The sequence below is a fragment of the Ambystoma mexicanum genome, chromosome 3p (genome assembly GCF_040938575.1).
Source record: "Ambystoma mexicanum isolate Mex_15411 chromosome 3p, UKY_AmexF1_1, whole genome shotgun sequence".
In the NCBI taxonomy this organism is placed as follows: Eukaryota; Metazoa; Chordata; class Amphibia; order Caudata; family Ambystomatidae; genus Ambystoma; species Ambystoma mexicanum.
In genome coordinates, this window is record NC_090925.1 from 706,148,678 (window position 1) to 706,169,711 (window position 21,034).

General features: G+C 48.8%; 1 protein-coding gene across 1 annotated transcript in view; it reads right to left on the reverse strand.

Moving 5' to 3' along the window:
- Positions 1-21,034, reverse strand: part of LOC138579944 (acid-sensing ion channel 1-like) — a 316,805-nt gene that overhangs the window by 179,561 nt on the left and 116,210 nt on the right. Inside the window, exons 5-6 of the mRNA XM_069650164.1 lie at positions 5,232-5,352; positions 4,122-4,194 (exon numbers count right to left, since the gene is read on the reverse strand). Coding sequence (XP_069506265.1) covers positions 4,122-4,194; positions 5,232-5,352 — 194 coding nt within the window. The remainder of the gene's footprint in view (positions 1-4,121; positions 4,195-5,231; positions 5,353-21,034) is intronic.

The window sequence follows — 21,034 nt, forward strand, 5'->3', positions numbered from 1 at the left end:
AATGAAAAGGATGAGCCAGTTCCAGCTCATCGGTTGATACACTGGAGCCCTGCCTGCTGGGTGTGTTATTACAGCAGCGCGATGCTGGTGCTGCGTAGCAGGCGGAGGGCCCGCTGCTGCAGGACCCTCCACACGGACAGTGACCATGCTGGGCAACACTGTCCATTATGCCCTGCCCTCATATCTGCAGAGTCCCTGGTGGGCAACTCTGCATCCGATGGTCCCAGAGTCGCTGACCGGCAACTCTGCAGCGAGCTGCTGGTGCTCCTGCTGAGCAACCCCGGCGCTGTCCTGTGTGTTAGCCTGGGTGCCCCCAGGCCATTGTCCGGGTCCGTGTCATCACGGCCCATCGGGGTGATCCCTGCAACCAACTATGGTGGGTGGCCCCACCGACACCCGAGCAATTGTGTGCCGGGAAACTGTTCTTGGGGGCGTTGACCCAAGGCAGTGAAAGGACCTCGTGTGTAATAATACACGAAAAAGAAAACTGTGAAAATGAGTGTGCTGACGTAATAACTCTTCAGAATATTCACTCAAACGTCTGACAATACTTTTGTGTAGTAAGATAATAAATCAAATTCAATTCTCTCAAAAACTTGCTCTCTTAAAAAGATTCTTTAATCCAAAGACAGAGGCAAATGTTGATGTCCAATGCATTTCGGTCACATGACCATCTTCAGGAAGCATAACCTGCCTGCCTCTCTGTATCCGTGTCTGAAGTATCATATGCCTCTACATGATACTCAATGTTGTGATTAATATGTGACATGTCAGGAATTAACTCCCATTTAGGAGCTGCTTAAAAGCCTTCTGCCTGGATCGCCTCGAAAATACTCTATACTACCTTTCGCCCGGGCTGACATGCTTGGTGGCGCGTCATGTGCTCCACTGCCTCCACACATGCATGCTCAGGTGATCCCATTATGTACAGGAGTTATGGTGCCTCTCTTAAGGTGGCTCAGGCAGTAGCCCTGTGCCTGAGGCCTAGGGCCTCACGTAGCTGCCACCCTGGGATCAGGGCCAGGCATGTTAGTGGCTTTCTGACTGCCGAGGTTGCCAGTGAGCACAGTCACTCTCTCTCAGAGTATTAGCACAGAGCCGTATGCTCTCATGGCCGGCCTATCCTCACCAGCAGCCGGTTCTCATTGGGCTCCATTCTGCTGTCCACTTTGGGGCTTGTACAGCTCAGGGGCTGACTTCAAAGAGTCCTGGGCCCGTTACGGACCAGCAAACGGATGCTGGATGGAGCAGCAAAGTCCATGTGTGCACTGTTATAATGCCAAACCTTTCCCGAGGCTGGTTTTCTCGCTGTTTCGGCCCCTTACTGCTTGAAGGGGTGACCGCAGAGTATGCAATGGGGCATAATGGATGGAGACTGGGGGAGCTCTGATAGATCCCTCGAACTCCACACTCATGGACTGCGTTACGTAGCGTGGGGTTCCCCTGATCCCCAGAGTACTCCAGATTCATTTCACGATACCCCAAAAGGTGACCCTATCGCAACTCACACTGCTGTCTGCTGCATTCACACTTCCCCTTTCGATAGCTGTGTTACCACCTCCTGCTATCCCGCCACCAGTGGCTATGTTCACCCTTGTTTCGCTGTTCTGCTCACACCACCATTTGGTGCATAAGTCACCCTGCCATCTTATGCAATTACACTGCACCTTGCTGAACTCACACTGGCACCTGCTTCACCCAGACTGCCCCCCGCTGCCTGCATGTGACAAATTCAACCATCTGCACGGTGGGTGTGCGATCACCTGGGCTTTTTGGAACGTTTTAAATTAAATTGAATGATGGTAGATCGACCTCCGGGAAATGAGCGAGCGGAGTTAATCTGCGCACATTTTTCTATGCTCACCGCACACGCATACGCAAAAACCCATCTACTCTGGGTGGACACAGTCTACAGGCGCAGTCCCCCCTGTCATATGTGACAGGAGGAGTACACAATGCATCTCCAGAAGGGGAGGACCAAACCTTTCCCCTGGCAAGAACAGCCTAATTAACTAACAAATGCTCCATAGAGCTGCCCTGTCCTTTTGTTGGGCCCTGCATCAAGTGGCAGCCATTAACATAATTAACATACTAATAGAGTGTACTTCAAACAGGGCCATGTGGGACCTGGTTGGAGAGGTTAACAAAGGCGATAGGAAATCCCAACAAACTTTCATATGCACTGTCAACCTGAAGCGAGCTCAAGCCCTCAGTATCAATTGACAGTGAGCTGTCATGTCTGTAACTGCATGTTTACAGTAGTTCACCCTGCATGGTGACCCCATTCATGGTAAGGGGAAGAGATTTGCAAGAGCCAGAGAGTCTGGTTTCACTGCAGCTTCCAGGAAGACCTGCCAGTTTAGTCAGGAACTGAAGAGAGATCCATTAACCAGAGACAACCTTTGATCCACAACAGACAGGAAGATGGGTGGGACTTAGTATTACATGTTTTCACCCCTTTACCTTTTCTGTTGCAAAGAACTCTGGTTATGATCTCATGCATACAGGAGATTTTCGGTGGGGGCCCAGGATTGGTTATTTAAGGTAGGCTTAGGCTACACCAATCCCTGACGCCCATTTGCCTTTAAAAGAGGGCTGAGCCCCTCTTTTGGCAGATCATCTGAAGACTTTGCAAGGAGTAGCAATCTTCTGCCAGTGAAGAAAGGCCAGGACCTCCAAAGAGGGAAGCAAACCCCCCCTAAACATTTGGCAGGGAACAGAGGGAGATGGTGAATCCAGAGTACTCTCCAGCAGATCCAGAACCGGTTCCCAGCCAGCACACAGTGTGCTCTGCAAGGCTTTGCAACAAGCTTCCTAGGTAGGAAGTGCCAGAGAGTCTTTGAACCCGAAACCAAGCACAAGGCAGCTGCCTGCAACACACTCATCAGCTTTGGGCGACACAAGCCCATTAAAGAAGCTAGGAGAAGTGCCTCCACGAGCATCTGCCGACGTCTGCCTTAGCAGACATTTTCGAGCCAGTTGTGTCCCTCGAGCTGTAATCGACTGCAACGCAGACAGTTGTCAAGCCGCAGTCACTTAAAGACATCCGAGACATCTCGACTAGTGCTTCAGAACCGCGGACTAACACTGAGACAATGATTCCTGGGTATCCAGTGATGTTAATGAAAAATGTATAACGAATAACATTTTTAATGAAACTGAAATACCGAAAAATCACTGAATCTGTTATTAAATATATGTATGGGGGCGGGGGAGGGGTAAGGGATTAAAAAGGGTGGGGAGCAGGTTGGGTGGTTAATAAGCATTGCAAAAGTGGGGATTTGGGTGGGGGACCGCACCAATAAAATAAAATAAAAGAATGTAGTCATTTTTCAGTATTTAACTTTCGGTAAACATTTTTTTGTTATAACATTTTTCGTTAACATCACAAGGATACTGCTTCTTGACCCTGACCCACTGTGTAGGCCAGCCTGCAACCGTTTGACCAGCTTTGCTCACCATACTGTCTTGCTGCCTGATACCCGCAGCTGACTCCCGTCTTGAATTGTGTCACAGAAGCCTGCAAGGCACCCTGAAGCTGACTCGACCCTGTCGAGCACCAAGCTCACCTACAGCACAATGTACAGATAAGCCTGCCGTTCCGTCCACATTACCAAAATTGGACAAGGAGGTTTAGAATTTGCTTGTGTTTCCAATCTGCTTGGATCCCTTCCGGTGTACTAGAGGTGTGGGTCTGATTGATGGTTCAAAAATCAATATTCATCCCTGGACCACTGGTGCCCCCGAGGTTGATTTGTCACACTGCACAACACTGACTACCCATCCATACTCATACCATCACCTGCTGTTTACTTACCACCATATACCAGAATCTCGCTGCCCCTTGAATTCAGATAGCCGCACACAAACCCACACTGCCTCCAAAACGCACACCTATCACCTGTAGTCTGCTCTCTCCTGCACTCACACTGCTTTGCTCACTTGGCTCCCTATTATACTCACGCTGCGCTTGCTGCATTCGCACTACTGCTTAATTCACTCACGCCACTTCCTGCTGCACCCAAACTACTTCCTGTTGCACAGACAGCTATGCATACAGTGCTTACACATATTCTTGGTGCCCTCAAAAGCACTATGAGTGAACCTGAATGGATACTCACTCACACTGCAGGGGGCAGTGGCACCTCAGTAGGTCATGAGAAAGTTTGTACTCATACAGGGACACACAATGATCTGAGGAGAGACAAAAGGTAACTGAATCAGACTCTGTCCTGAAAAATACAAAAGAGCAGTGGAGAAACAAGCTAAAATGAGGAAAAGGCTGCCGTGAAAGAGGAAGCGATGGATTGAGGCTCAGAATGAGATGGGTATAAAGAAGCGGCAATGAAAGAAGCAGAGATGGATTGAGGCTCGGAATGAGACCAGCATATAGAAGGGGCAATGGAAGAGGCAGCAATGGATTGAGGCCCAGAATGAGACGGGGATAAAGAAGCGGCAATGAAAGAGGCAGAGATGGACTGCGGCTCAGACTGAGAGAGGCATATAGAAGGGGCAATGGAAAAGGCAGTGAAGAATTGAGGCTCAGAATGAGACAGGCATATAGAAGGAGTAATGAAAGAGGCAGTGATGGATTGAGGCTCAGAATGAGACCGGCATATAGAAGGGGCAATGGAAGAGGCAGGGATGGATTGAGGCTCAGAATGAGATGGGGATAAAGAAGCGACAATGAAAGAGGCAGAGATGGACTGCGGCTCAGAATGGAATGGAACGGCAATGGAAAAGGCAGTGAAGAATTGAGGCTCAGGCAATGAAAGAGGTAGGGATGGATTGAGGCTCAGAATGAGATGGGCATTTAGAAGGGGCAATGGAAGAGGCAGCAATGGATTGAGGCTCAGAATGAGATGGGCATAAAGAAGAAGCAATGGAAGAGGCAGTGATGGATTGCATTTATTTATTTTATTATTTGTAATTCTTGTATAGCGCTACTCACCTGCAGGCCTCAAAGCGCACATAAAACAGAGACAGGACTTACAACAGGAAGCCAAGAGAAGAGACGGGTGATCCATCAGACACAATAAAGTTGTAAGCAGATTGGTAGCAGAGGAAACAGACAGGATTTAGGGAAGAGCCAATCAGGCGCGAAAGAGAGGCGTTGCATAGAGTTAGAGACTGAGCAGAGGCAGAGTTGAAGGGGACAACGAACAGAAGTGCGCCAGAGGCAGTTGCAGACGTATGACGGGTGAACAGACTGAGTGAGAGTGCTCACTTACTGACAGTCATCTCGCTGATATTACACAGTGGCACTTCGGGTCCTTTGGGTGCAGGGAACTCCCACATGCGACAGCCACAGTTTTTGATAATTTTTGCTTGGCCACAACTTTTCTTACAAGCCTGGAGAAAAAATTGAAAACTGCCGTGAGTCAAAGGATTGCAGCCCCGTTCTCCACCCACTTCTTAAGTGGAACTGGGAGTTCGAGGGGGTGGGAGGCAGACCTCAAATGAATAACTACCTGCAAAGGTGTCAGAGGAGAAGAAAGTAGCAAAAGAGACTTGGAGGTAGTAAATAAGCAAGGGAACACATGCTGGGAGCGGGCAGGAGAGCCAGAGAGAGTTTAACAAAGAGGAAACGACGTAGGATATGGGGGAATAAGAGAGGCTATGTGCCTGTATGATTTTGCTTGGGTGGGACATGTAAGATGAAAAACTACTCAAGGGTCAAGGGAGCAAATGGGAGCCAAGCAAACATTATTTCATGGTTCTCCTGAAAATCATGACTTCAGGAATCAAGTTAATGTCCAGTGGCAGAGAATTCCAGAAGCGTGGCCCCAGTACAGAGGATGTTCTTTTCTTTCTATGGGTGAATATGGCTGGCAGGGCCTTTATAACAACTTGACCAAATGATCACAAGGTAAGAGAGGGAACATAAAGATTTGGTTTATCTTTCATTTGTTCAGTTGTAAGGTGGGCAAACAATGGGAAAATGTAGAACTAAGATGTAAAACCATAAACTGAATACCAATTCCCACAGGAAGCCCGGGGAATGACAGACGAATGTGAGATGCTGGTCCACGTTTCTTTAAATGTCACTTTTTCCAGTCGCACTGTAAGGAATTAGACCGGTGGGTGTCCTCTTGCCTGTTTTTTTTTTTTAATTGAATGATGGTAAATACGTGGGGCTAATCCGCACACATTTTTCTATGCTCACCGCACGATGTACACCTAGACCTGTGTATTCTGGGTGGACAGAGCCTACAGGCGCCATCCCCCTGTCATATTTAGTTGGGAAATGACTGCCAATAGTACACCATGTCCACTCAGAAGGGGGAGGGCAAAACTTTCCTCATGCCATGGCCAGCCTAATTAACTATCAAAGGCTCCATGGATCCACCATGTCCTTTTGTTGAGCCCTGCAGAATGGTGGCAGCAATTAACATAATTAGCAAACTGATAGGGTATACTTCAAACAGGCCTACTTGGGGAGTGGCTGCAGAGGTTAACAACAGAGACAGGAAACCCCAACAACCTTTGATAGAAATCTGTGTCAACCTGAAGCCAGCTCCCGTCTCTCAGAATCAAGGGCAGTGAACTGTCATGCCTGGGACAGCAGTTTACAATAGTCATCCCCGCAGGTGGACACCATTCAGAAGGTACGAGAATGTGGTTTGCAGAAGCCAGCCATTCTGGTCATGCCACAGCTTCACGGGACACCTGCTGCTTTAATCAGGAACCACATAGAGCTCCATTAACTAGAGTGACCCTTTGAAACACAACAGACAGGAAGATGGATGGGACTTAGTATTACATGTTTTCATCCCTTTCCCTTTTCTATTACAAAGCACTCTGGTTATGACCTCATGCATACAGGAAATTGTTGGTGGGGACCCAGGATTGGTTCATTAAGGTTTGCCCATTTGGCTTTAAAAAAGGGAGGAGCCCCCCTTTTGGGCAGATCATCTGAAGACTTTGCAAGGAGTAGGAAGAAGAACTCAGCATTGGACCCTGGCTGAATGCACTGGCTGCCTTACATCTTCCACCAGTAAAGGAAGGCCAGGACATCAAAGAAGGAAGCAAGATCCCGCCCCTAAATATCTCCCATGAGCAGAGGGAGATACTGAATCCAGAACACCCTCCAGCAGCTCCAGAATGGGTACCAAACCAGCACGCAAAGTGCCTGGCTAGGCCCTGCAGCAAGCTTCCTAGGTGGAAAGTGCCAGAGAATCTCTGAACCAAACCGAGGACAAGGCATCTGCCTGCAACCCTCTCCTCAGTTTTGGGCCATCCCCCTTAAAGGATGACACAAGCCCAGTGAAGAAGGTAGGAGGAGTGCATAGACAAGCATCTACCGACGTCCACCTTCAAGGACATTTTCGAACCAGTCAAGACCCTCGAGCTGCAACCAACTGCCTCGCTAACTGTTACTCCGCAGTCGCTAAAGTGATCCGAGACGCCTGGAGCAGTGCTTCAGAAATGCCAACCAGCACTGAGCCAATGATTCCTGACCCCGACCCACCATGTAGGCCAGCCTGCAGCCGTCCATCCAGCCTCACTCTCCAAAATGCCTGCCACCTGATACCCGCAGCTGTCTCCCATTTTGAACTCCGTCACAGAAGCTACAAAGCGGCCTGAAACTGACTCAACACTGTTGAGCACCAAGAACCTCTACAAGCACAAGGTACATTGTGGTTCTGTCCCTCTGGTCCTTCCCCAAAGGCCCCTAGTGACATTTTACAGGTCATTGTTCCCTTTGTGCTGAAACCATTTATCCTTGAACTGTTGTGATTCATTACTATACCGACTACCTCCTGTCAGTATCCAGAGTGCATCCCTTTTCCTCTTTGATACGGTCTGTCCTCGGCATTCCATTTCAGGGTGGATTGTATTTCGTAGTGTGCTAGAACTGTCTGTTGTGATAATAATGAAGTAGATCTTTTTGTACAACCTTGACTGGACAGTCCCTTTTATCATTGGGTAATAATTCATTTTTGCTGTGTTGCAACTAACCAACGATTTTTGACTTTTCGGAGATAAGCCTGTGGTTGCATCCACGTTACCAAAATTGGACAAGTAAGTTTATAATTGAATTGTGTTTCCAATCTGTTCAGATCTCTTCTGGTGTACTAGAGGTGTGGGGCTGATTGATGGTTTAGAAACCGATATTCATCCCTGGAACTCTGTTACCCCGGAAGTTGATGCATCACATTGGTGGCAGGCGGTCGGATCTGGTTGGATCCTTGTGCACAGCTTAGTCACACAACGATAAAAGTACTGTAGCAGGCAACCTTTAGACACTGCTAGGTATTTGTAATCGTCATGGACCTTTACATAGAGACTGTAAAGGCATGACTAAGGATGTCCTGCGTGCCCTATGTCAAGAGAGGGGACTTTCCCACAGCACTAAGAATAATAAACCCGGGTTTCTTACCAGCTTCCAAGCTTGGGTATAAGCAAGGGCGGTTGTGGGGAAGACCCCAGGGGACGGGCAAGGGTACCTGTACCCGAATTAAGAAGACGTTCCGGGAGGGGTAGTGGAAGAGGATGGGGAAGACAGCATGAGCAGTGTTTCTCGCCAACCATCCCACTGGGGGGGCAAGCATGCTTTCTCAACACTATAGAGTTTCAGTGAGATCAGGGGCCAGTGTGGCGTCCGGCAGGTCCCAGGCCTCAGCACAGTCTCTAAGTGGTCCAGTAATAATTACAGCTGTTAATGAGGTAGCGGCTAGAAAGATCCTGCTAGAGAAGAGGAGACTAGCGCTAGGGGAACAGAAAAGTGCTGGCCCTTGAAGAGAAGAAGGAGGTCAGCAAATCCACCTTGAGGGAAAGCAGCAGCGGCTCAAACCAGAGTGCCCGGGATACGCCCCGATGGTACATCCCCTAAGACTTAGTGCAGGCTTACAAAGTGGGGAAGGATATTTATGACTGATTTGAATGCTCAAGCTGGCTTTCAGCCACAGGAGGTGGACAGGGTACTGTGGGGTGCAGCCCTGATGCGTCGCTTACCAACACCAGGGGCTGATGCAATTCTTCAGTTAACTCCTGAGGAAAGGCTCATTTATAAGAACATGAAGGCGGCCCTCCTCGGGAACAGTATCTCAAGAGCTTCAGAAAGCTCAGAATGAAAAGTGGGCAGACAGTTGAAGCGTTCACACACTTGTAATTGAAATATCTGAGCAGGTGGATGGCTGGTAACAAAGTTTACACATGTAAATGGATGTGCAATTTGATTGCGTGTGAGCATGTATTAAAGAATTGTGGGGTTGACCTACACCAGCATCTTGTTAACAAGACTATCACAGACCTTAGGGACCTTGCAAAGCTGCTGAGCAGTTTGTGAGTACTCAAGTTCAGAAAAAGGCTCAGGTGAGCACACCCAAACCGGAAGAGAATTCGGCGGACGAAAATGTAAACAAGGATGGGAAGGACAAAGGTCCAAAACAATTCTCTTTGAAGTCAGATCCCCAAAAGTAGGAAGGGAAATCCCAAAACTGTAGTTCAGCTGTACACACTGAAAAGAAGAGTGTGGGCACTTGTAACAATGGGAGACATATGTCCTTACCACCCAAAGGTTTTTTTGTGTGTAAGGAGCTGGGCCATAGGGGATTCTGCATGCAAGGGCTTACCCAAGCAAGCCATAGTGAATGTTGGACTCATGGAAGAGGCCATCATTAGTATGGGCCTCCTAGAGCAGGACTTCCCACTAGGCCAAGGAGTGGCTGAATGTGGATTGGTTACACTGAGTGGGAACGGTACCAGATCTCCAGAAGAGATCCCAGTTCTCAATAATACTCAACTCTATCTATAACATGTGAATCAATAGACACAAAACTCCTGCGGCCCGAGACACTGTGGCTAGCCTCACTACTTCACCCAGCAGTGGGTACAGCCAGGCCAGTATACTGATGGGCCTGATTGTAGCATCAATGGGTTTTATGGAAAAGTAAGTGCCCCATGGTGATAGAAGAGTTCAGCTGGCGAGGTGAAATGACCCATCATTGTGTAGTGGTGAAAGACTCCATCCCTGTCCCATTTCTGTTGGGTAATGATCTTCCTGATCCCGATGATAGTCACAGCGCTTACCTGATTGAGGGCCAAAGAGATTGGCAGACTGAACACTCTCAGAGCCCTAGTGCCTGGAGTGCTTCCAGAGCGCTTTTTGGACTAACGGGAGTGGCCGGTAGCCCTTAGTTCAGTCCCACAGACTGCTGAGTCGCCTGCTCCAGAGGGAAAGTGGCCAGTAGACACTGAGGACCCTACTTTGGTAGCAGGGGATTCAGTCATTTCAAATTTGCCTGGCGCAGCACAGGAACCTGATGTGGAGGACCAGGTGAGCTCAGATCTGAAGGGCCTGCCCAAGCTGGCTGAGTTTACATCAGTTGGGGGCCCAGATCAGACTGACTGCTTTAAAGTCCAGAAAGAGTGTCCCACTCTGGAGGGCCTGCGGAAGCAGGCGGAGGAGCAGGCTAAGGGCGAGGCCCATGGTCTGTTCAACGTGTACTGGGAAGTTGGACTGCGTGTGAGGGCACCAGAAGGTTGGTGATTCCTCAATGCCACAGAAAGTTCCTGTTGGATTTGGCACACCAAATTTCTTTAGCGCGTCATTGGGGAGATATTTAGACATTGGACCGTTTGCCTCAGCACTTTTACTGGCCGCAGGTCAGCGTAAGGTTTAAGGAATTTGTCCGGTTCTATCAGACTTATCAAGCTTCTGGCAAGTCAGGTGGTGCCACAAGTAATTCCTGACAGAGGATCAAACTTCATATCTGCATATATAAAGGCTATGTGGGAAGAGTGTGGAGCGACATAAAGGTTCTCTGCATCCTTCCATCCACAAACAATTGGGCTTGTTGAGCGGTTCAAAGGCACAATAGGTGGATTGGAAAAAGCACCTTAGGAGAAAATGGGATATTCTCCTGCCATGTCTTCTGTTCGCCTACCGGGAGGTGCCACAGAGTGGAGTAGGGTTTAGCCCCTTTGAGCTTCTGTTTGGACACCCAGTACGAGGTCCCCTCAGTCTACTGAAAGAGAGATGGGAGAGCAACTGTCACGACCCCGAACCCTGGCTGTGGGTCTTGGGCACCATGGCCTTCATCTCAGTACTGTTCCAAGGCCAGAAAGGCCCACACTAGCCCGTTGCGGGTGCCTTGGACGCAATCTTGGCGCCGTTGGCACCAGGTGCACTTGGCAGGTATGGTTTCCAATGTACAATCGGGAAACATGGCGGCCCCCATGAAGACTATCGGGGAACTGCGACAACAGGCTAGCTTCAGGGCGGGGTCCGCCCCTAAGCCACCTGGGATACCTGCTGGTTATTTAAACCACGCCCGACCCGAGGCACGCGCTTCACGTTATTCTGCTTTTGCAGCGTGACGTTCGCTAGCCCACTAGCCCCACAATTCACTAGCCCCTCCAGAGCGGTTCTCGGGTGATCCCCGACGGTATGCGACCTTTATGAACCAATGTCACCTTCATTTTCTGTGCAGGCGCGGGGCATTCCCAACCGACCAGTCACGGGTGGCCTTTGTTCTTTCCTACCTCAGTGGGAGTGCAACTGATGGGTCGGTGCCATTCGTCAGTCGGGATGATTCCTTATTGCAGGACTTTGGAGGGTTTCAGAGGGAGCTGGAAAAGCTTTTCGTCCGACGCCACCATGGACAGGTGTTAGATAACGAACTTCTGTCCCTCCGACAAGGGAACCAGTACCTGTTAACATATATTGCCACTTTCAATAGACTGGTGGTAGAGGCTGATTGGCCCGAGGACAAGCACACTACCCTGTTCCATCGGGGCCTGCGAGGAGAGTTGAAGGATGTGTTAGCTCAAGTGGTGGATCCACCCTGGGATTGTGCTGAGTTCATTAGCCTCGTAGTGCAACTAGATCAGCGACTGCAAGACCGAAAAAGCGATCGTGGCAAGCCAGATGCCCGTCCAGTGTTAGTGCGACCCAAGGACCAAGCTCCCCGGGGGTCTGAAGGTGCCATCGAGCTGTTACGACCCTCGCCCAAAACCCCCTCTGGCAAACCCATTGGCCAGGTGGAGTCAGGACTCAGGCCTCTAGAGCCTGGCATCCTCTTCAAAAGCCCTCATGTGGCCAGTCCTGGCGCCTATGGCACCAGGCTCATACACCATGAATAAACAATGTGCTTGGGAACTACTTTATTATTGTCAGCCAACATGGAGACATCCACATAGCTTGGTTTCTAAGAACCAAGCTATACGGTCTAGTGTTTTGGGTGTGGTAGCCTAGGGACTACTTTTCCTGGACTATTTTATTGGGGCTATTTAAACCACACCCGAGCAAGACAACACGCTTCGCGTTACTTTGCAGCTTGCAACGTGACGCTCACCGTGTCCAGCAATTCCCTCGAACCTCGGAGAAGCAGAACCAGCAAGGAGACAAAAGGAACATCATTAGCAGCAGCATCTCACCTGCAGTCTTCATCTTTAAACACGCGCAGCTACTGAGAACAGCTTCCTCGAATCTGCATGCCTCCCGGACAGAACGACCTGAAAGAGGAAGATAGAGGCAACATTAAAGAAAGCAGTAGAGACATTTACAAATTACGAACTGCTCAAAAGGCTTACCTGGCTGGTCGTCTCTCGGCTGGCACCACTCCGAACATTCCACTTGCGCTGAAGAACACCGTGACCTACAAGGAAGGAAAACACAGGTTAGCAAAGGCAAGACTTCGCAGCGCTGCGCATAGCGCTTACTTACCGCATCATAGCACTCTTAATGCGCCAAAGTTTACCAGCGGGTCTCAACCAAGCCAGTTCACCACGCTGAAGCTCCGCATACCTAAGGGAGAAAAAAGAGACATTTTAAACAAAGAAAGGCATGCAGGATAGCAACAAAACTAAAGAACAGCAATAAGACCTACCTGAACAATATCAAACGGGCCGGCGTCATTGAAGTAACTGGACCGCTCTCGCCCATGAAAGACAATGCGCCCCTGAAAAGAAGACAGGACGGAAAGCATGCCTAATTCTACCACAAGGTGAGGAGAGGGCGCCAGAGGGACTGAAATCATACGGGTGTGGAGGGAGGATACTTACCCCAGTCGGTCAGTCTTGAACACAGTCCTCCTGTACTTTCAGGCAGAACCTTCCACGCAGACCACATCATGGCAAAGCTGAGAAGCATACCAGCGAGTAACCCGGCTGGGTGGCGTCCCTGTGGATACCAGGTGAGCGTAACAGAACGTGAAGCCTCCCATAACAAATCCACCTGGGAGCCATGGAGACATCAGAAATGGACCATTTGGCCCAATTACTATGAGAGCTTCGTGCTGAGGTTCATTCTGCCCAACAAGAGACTAATGCCCTCCGGAGAGACCTAATAGTGACCAAAGAACGCACTGAAGAGATTAGCAGGCAATACTTGCAATCACAGGCAGGACAGATGCCTCTACCTGGAAGCAATTCAAAGATGCAAAACCCCGCCATGCCACCCACTCCGGTACAGATAACGTTACCTGGAACAGTGCCCCTGGCACCACCAGAAAGGTTCTCAGGCGACCCACGGAAGTATGTAGCATTCATCAATCAGTGCCGCCTTCATTTTCTTTGTAGGCCTGGAGCATTTCCAAACGACCAAGCTCGGGTAGCTTTTGTCTTATCATACCTGAGTGGTAGTGCAGCAGATTGGTTGGGGCCGTTGGTAACCCATGACGATTCTCTATTACATGACTTTGGGGGGTTCCAGAGAGAAATGGAAAAACTTTTTGCTCGCCATACCCAGGAACAAGCAGTAGACAATGAACTCTTGTCCCTCCGACAGGGGAATCAGGACTTGTTAATGTACATTGCTACCTTCAACAGACTGGTTGCCGAAGCTAGGTGGCCAGAAAACAAAAGAACCACGTTATTCCATCGAGGCTTACGAGGCGAATTAAAGGACGTCTTAGCCCAGGTGGTTGATCCACCCAGAGACTGTGCAGAATTCATAAATCTGGTCGTGCAGCTAGACCACCGGTTGCAGGACCGAAAGCCAGACCGGTCTAAGACGGACCCTCGGACCGTGTATGTTCAACCAAGGGAAAACACACCCTGTGTACCTGAAAATGCTGTAGAACACATGCAGATTGGAGGGATACGGCCTCCATTAACAAAACAAGAGTGGGACAAAAGAAGACAACAACAGCTTTGTTTGTATTGTGGGAAACCAGGATATTTCCTGACGGACTGTCCAGTAAAACCCCCAAGAAGAACAGTGGGGGCCACAGAGAAGGATGAAGCTAAGGGATCGGAAAACTACCAAGCTCGACAAACGTAGAGGTCAGTTTGTTGAGTGAGAAGAAAGAGTTGCTGACCTCGCACTTTGCAATACCAGTGATCTTAATTAACCACCAACAGTCGTCAAGAATGCATATCGTTGAAGCATACATCAATAGCGGAGCAGTTGGAAATTATATTGATCAAGAACTGGCAGCAGAGATGGGGCTTTCTTTGTGATCTAAGCCAACTATGGACAAGGTAACCACCGTGGATGGGACAGAAATCGCTTCCGGACCAGTAACTCAGTGCACAGTCAGGGTAACCTTGCTGTGCCAGGACAGAAATTGGGAGTCTATTTCATTCGATCTTATCAAGGCACCTGAGTTCAGGCTAATACTAGCGATGCCATGGTTGGTTGCTCACAACCCTTTGATAGACTGGCGGGCACGAAAATTAACCTTCCCCGGTGACTGCTCCCCTGCCTGCTATTACCAAGTGGAGAAACCCGACGTCTGTATCCCCATGACTCCCAGAGCAACAGTATCAACCCTGGGAGCAACTAATACCTTGCCAAGTGAATGCCATGATTTCCAGGATGTTTTCCGAAAGGACCAAGCCAATACATTGCCGACACACATGCCCTATGACTGTCAGATCGACCTTGTTCCTGGTGCACAAATCCCTTGCGGCAGGATCTACGCTCTCACAGAACCAGAAAACCTTCATTTGAAATCCTATTTAGACCAGTACCTTGCAAATGGATTTATCCGTCCTTCGAAGTCCCCTGCAGCCCGTCCTTTGTTCTTCGTACCGAAAAAGGAAGGAGACTGAGAACCTGTATTGACTACCGTGAATTGAACCAGATCACCGTGAAGAACCGCTACCCCTTGCTACTTATCCCTGAGATGCTAGACCAAGTTAAAGATGCCCAGATTTATACCAAATTGGACTTTCGAGGAGCGTACCACCTGGTCCGAGTCAGAAAAGGAGATGAATGGAAAACTGCCTTCCGTACTAAGTAAGGCTTGTTTGAATATCACGTCACGGCCTTCGGGTTATGCAACGCTCCTGCGGCATTTCAGTATTTCATGAATGACGTCTTAAGGGAGTTAATTGATGTGTGCGCCTTAGTGTACATAGACATCTTAGTATACTCAGCCTCGGAACAGGATCATGTCAGGCACGTTCGTTCAGTCCTCACCAAGCTCCGTCAACATCCCTTGTTTGCAAAGCTTGAAAAATGCTTTTTTCATGTCACCGAAGTAGAATTTCTTGGTTTTATCCTTACTCCAGGAGGCATCAGAATGGACGTGCACAAGGTAGATGCCATTCTGAAATGGCCTTCACCAATGTCTCTGAAAGGGGTACAAAGCATGCTGGGCTTTGCAAACTTCTACTGCCGGTTCATCCCAGACTTCCCTCAGATTGTGCACCCAATCACAGTACTATTACGAAAAATAAATAAAAAGTTTGCTTGGACCGAAGAAGCAGAAGAAACCTTTCAGGAACTTAAACAAAGGTTTACCTCCACTCCATGTCATGATGCCCGCTCCCGGGGGGCTAGTTCAAGCCCTGCGTCCCCGAAAGCGGACATCCAGTCCCCAATAAAGGACCCAGCAACCCCATATAGGGGCCCTTTGGACAGTGTCCTGGCACCTATGGCGCCAGGCTCATAAAAGACATCAGTCCTGGCGCCATAGGCGCCAGGCTCATTATGGGAGTGCTTGGGTGCACTTACCTGATGCAGACCATGCTGCAGGATCCCGGCCTCCTTGAGGCCTGAAAGGAACTACTTTACCTGTGGGACTAATTTACCATCCTGGTACATACCTGATTGGAGGAAGGATACATACCTGGAACTTCTTCCAAGGCTATTTAAACCCCACCCGAACAGCCACACGTGCTTCGCGTTGTTCTGCATCTAGCAGCTGGACGCTCACCGTGTCTGCTCCTGCATCCTGACTTCTGCCACGCCTGCCAGCATCCTGAATCACCTGCAAAGGAAGAGAAGAAGAGAACAGAAGAAGGAAAAGTCCTTACCTGCTAAAACCGCATCCCGGAGACATCTCGCCGACAATCCTGAAAAGGAAGACTTTTATTTAAAAGCTCACCGCGTCGATCGCTGCAGCGCCGCATACCACTCACCTTTACAGGGCGCCTCCATGTTCAGCAGCGATCATCCGGATTCGCAGTCACGCCCCAGCGCCTAGGGAGAAAAAGATCAGAACAAAAGGTGAGAGAGAGAAGGGAATAAGGAAAGCTAAATCTCCATGTTAAGACTTATCTGCTGATTCATTCCCTCTCCATTTCGGGTCCGCGCCGCATCCTGGCATTTCCGGACTCCAGCCCCTAAGGGGAAAAAGAGACATCAGCGTTAATGAGCGAATGAAAAGACATTACCAAAAAACGCTCATTAAAGACTTACCTGATTTCTACAACGATTTCACCTCTCATCTCGGGTCGGTGCCTGTTCCCCGGCATTCCGTACCCTGGCCCCTATGGGGAAAAAGACACTAGCATTAGTACATTAATGCATGGACACAAGGGGAACCTCTTATCAAAAAACTTACCTGGAAGCCAAGCAAGTTTGGTTCTCACCAATCCGAAAATCCAGTGAAGTAACTGGATACCAACGCGCCCCTGCATCAGAAGCAGGATGGAGAGCTCGTCCTTCCAGACCCTAAGGTGAGACGCTACGAGGAATCACAGAAGGGTTTCGAGGAGGGTGAGAGGGGAAAGTGGGAGGCCGATTGCATTACCCCGCAGACAGTTAATCCCCTATTTTCGCCTACAGAAGGATACTTCTGCGAGCCAGACAAGCCAGATTTGGGGGCCCGGTCCAGTCCGTCTTCCAAACCCTGCGCATCACCTTAGAAGAGGTCACAGCAGCGCGAACCAGGCCAGCGCCTCTGTGAGAGTCAGGTGAGTGTTACAGAACGCGAAGCCTTCCTACAAATTCCCACCCAGGCGCTATGGAAAGTTCTGAGACTGATCAGTTGGCCCAATTACTGGGGGAATTACGGGCCGAAGTACATGCCGCTCGTCAAGAGACTAATGCCCTCAGGAGGGAATTAATAATATGAAAGGAAAGAACTGATGACCTGGCCAGACAGCTTTTGCAAGGTCAAGCTCGGCAAACTCCTCTACCCGGTTCCGGAGGGAACCCCGCTCCTGTGGTTTCCAGTAACCCTGTGCAGATTAATCTACCTGGAAACATGCTACTGGCCCCACCCGAACGCTTTGCTGGGGACCCCAAACGATTCGCCGTATTCATGAATCAGTGTCGTTTGCACTTCCTATGCAGACCTGGGGCCTTCCCTAATGATCAGACCAAGGTAGCCTTTGTATTGTCATATCTCAGCGGCTGCGCTGCCGATTGGTCAGTTCCACTGGTTACTCAAGATGACCCGATTCTCCGTGATTTTCAAAGGTTTCAAGCAAGCATGGAAAGGTTATTTGATCGACACTCTCAGGGGCAGGCTCTGGATGACGAACTTCTATCCCTGCGACAGGGCAATCAGGACCTCCTATCCTATATTGCAACCTTTAATAGACTAATTGTGGAAACGGGATGGCCAGAGGATAAAAGAGTCACGTTGTTTTATCGAGGCCTACACGGAGAACTTAAAGATGTCTTGGCCCAAGTTGTAAATCCGCCCCAAGAATGCACAGAGTATATAGACTTAGTGGTCCAATTGGATCACAGACTTCAAAACAGAAAAGCAGATCGGTCCAGGTTTGAGACCCGGGTGTTGGTCAAGACCCATGCTAATCCCAAGGGAGTTGATGTCTCTGAGCCTATGCAAATTGGAGGGGTTTAAGGACCCTTAACTCAAAAGGAACGTGAAAGGAGGCGGCAGTTAAAATTATGTCTTTATTGTGGGAATTCTGGACACTTTCTACGAGATTGCCCGGCAAAACCGCCCCGAAAGGCGGTAGGAGCCGCTGATAAAAACAATGAAGACTCTGTTTCGGGAAACGACTCCGCCCGACAAGTGTAGGGGTCCGCTTGCCGAGCTTGAAAACTAACTCTCAGACCTCGCATTTCATTGTGCCAATGGTTCCCGTAGATCCAGAACAGCCTAAGCGGTTGCATGCAATAAAGGCATACATCGATAGTGGGGCTATTGGAAACTATGTGGATCGTGAATTGGTCTCTAGGATTAACCTCCCTCGCCGTCCTAAAACCAGCAAAGATGTCATCACCACAGTCGATGGAACTGAAATTGCCTCTGAACCGGTAACACATTCCACTACTGAGGTGACTCTTATTGGTCCCGACGGCCATCGGGAGGGTGTTGTGTTTGATGTAATCAAGGCTCCACAGTTTCAGGTTATTCTTGGAATCCCTTGGTTAGAGACACATAATCCTCGAATTGATTGGCGAGCTAAGAGAATAACCTTCCCGGATTGTACACAAACCTGCTACCCAGAAAACCTGAAGATTAATCTAGCATCTGTAACCTCAGCCTCCATGCAAATACCTCTGGAATACCAAGACTTTCAGGACGTCTTCCAAAAGGAACAGGCCAACACGTTACCTCCTCACAGATCGTACGATTGCCAAATCGATCTGGTGCCCGGTGCACAGCCCCCTTGTAGCAGGATTTATGTCCTTACCGAACCTGAGAATCTGCATTTGAGACAATATTTGGATCAATACCTAGCTAATGGTTTTATTCGCCCGTCAAAGTCCCCGGCATCCTCGGCTTTGTTCTTCGTGCCCAAAAAAGAAGGCGACCTTAGAACTTGTATCGATTACCGCGCATTGAACCAGATAACGGTCAAAAACCGTTATCCTCTGCCTCTGATCCCTGAACTCGTTGACCAGGTGAAGGACACTTGCATATACACCAAGTTAGATCTTCGGGGGGCTTATCATCTGGTACGAGTTAAAGAAGGCAACGAATGGAAAACTGCCTTCCGTACTAAATACGGATTATTTGAATACCAGGTGATGCCTTTCGGATTGTGTAACGCGCTGGCTGCCTTCCAATACTTCATGAATAATGTCCTTCGGGAACTCATCGATGTTTGTGTTGTCGTATATATCGATGACATTCTGGTGTACTCCTCTTCGGAATCTGATCACAGAAAACACGTCAGGGCAGTACTTGAAAAACTGCGCCAACACAAACTATTTGCTAAATTGGAGAAATGTGTTTTCCATACCACAGAAGTCGAGTTTCTAGGTTTCATCCTGACACACAAAGGAGTCCGAATGGACTCAAGGAAAGTGGATGCCATCCTCAAATGGCCATCACCGAGCTCTGTATAAGGGGTTCAAAGCATGCTCGGCTTTGCCAATTTCTATCGCAGGTTTATCCCGGAATTTTCACGCGTGGTACAACCCATTACTGCACTCTTGAGGAAAAATAAACGTTTTGAATGGTCTGAAGAAGCGAGCAGGCCTTTCAGGATTTAAAAGCTAAGTTTACCTCCGCACCTATATTGAAACACCCGCGTCCAGATCTCCCTTATGTCGTTGAGACTGACGCATCCAGCCTAGCCATGGGAGCTGTCTTGTCCCAAAGAGATCCCGAAACCAACCAACTGCATCCCGTAGCATTTTGGTCCAGAAAATTCTCTGCACCCGAGGTTAATTATGCAATCACGGACAAAGAACTGTTAGCCATTAAGTCCGCTTTTAAAGCCTGGCGGCATTATCTGCTTGGCGCTCGACATACCATCACAGTGATCACTGATCACCGGAATTTACAGTATTTGAAAACCGCCAAGGCTCAGTCATCATGGCAGCTCCGATGGGCTTTGTTTTTCGCTGAATTTGATTTTGTGATTACCTATCGACCTGGCTGCAAGAATGGCAAAGCAGACGCCTTATCCCGAATTGGAATGGGAGAATCTGATACAAACTCAGAACCAGTACCAATAATTCCCGAACAGAGGATTCTAGGCATGACTTTGTTACAGACGCTTGAAGACATTCAAGCCAGAGTGAAACAACTCCTGGATCCTACAACCTTACAGGATTGGATACAAAAGGGATCAGACTTTACCATAGATAATGGTTTACCTTATTTCCAAGGACGCTTATTCCTGCCACATAAGGAATTACACAAACTAGTTATTTCCGGTTATCATGATACATTAATAGAGGGGCACCCCGGTATTGCCAAGACAGAGGAAAAGGTGAAACGACAATTTTGGTGGCCCTCTTGGCGAAAAGATGTTAAATCTTTTGTGATGTCCTGTGGTGTTTGCGCCCAAAATAAAAGTCAAAGGAAAAGACCAGCCGGTCTCCTTCAACCTCTAGACATACCGCCAGCACCCTGGCACACCCTATCAATGGATTGTATTACGGACCTGCCTCCTTGTTCGGGGTACAATACTATTCTGGTAATTGTGGATTTGTTTTCCAAAATGGCCCACTTTATTCCTTTGAAATGTTTACCTTCAGCTTCTGTCCTAGCCAAAGAATTCCTCGAAAATATTGTTCGGCTACATGGATTCCCATCTATACTAATCTCTGACCGGGGAAGCCAATTAATTTCCCACTTCTGGGGCAAATGTTGTCAAATGGCGCAGATCGACGTAAGATTATCGACCAGTCACCACCCTCAGACCGATGGTCAGACCGAGAGGACAAATCAGACCCTTGAGCAGTACTTGTATGTTACAGCAATCTGAAAGCAACTGGAAAGACATTCTTTGGATAGCCGAATATGCATATAATAATTCGGTACACTCTGGAACTGGCCACAGTCCTTTTAATACTTTGTTTGGGCATCACCCTCGAACCTCAAACCTTGACTCACCTCAGAACCTCGGAATCCTGCAGTAGAACATCTGCATTCTACAATTACCCAAGCCTTTAAAGAGGCAACTACACATTTACAACAAG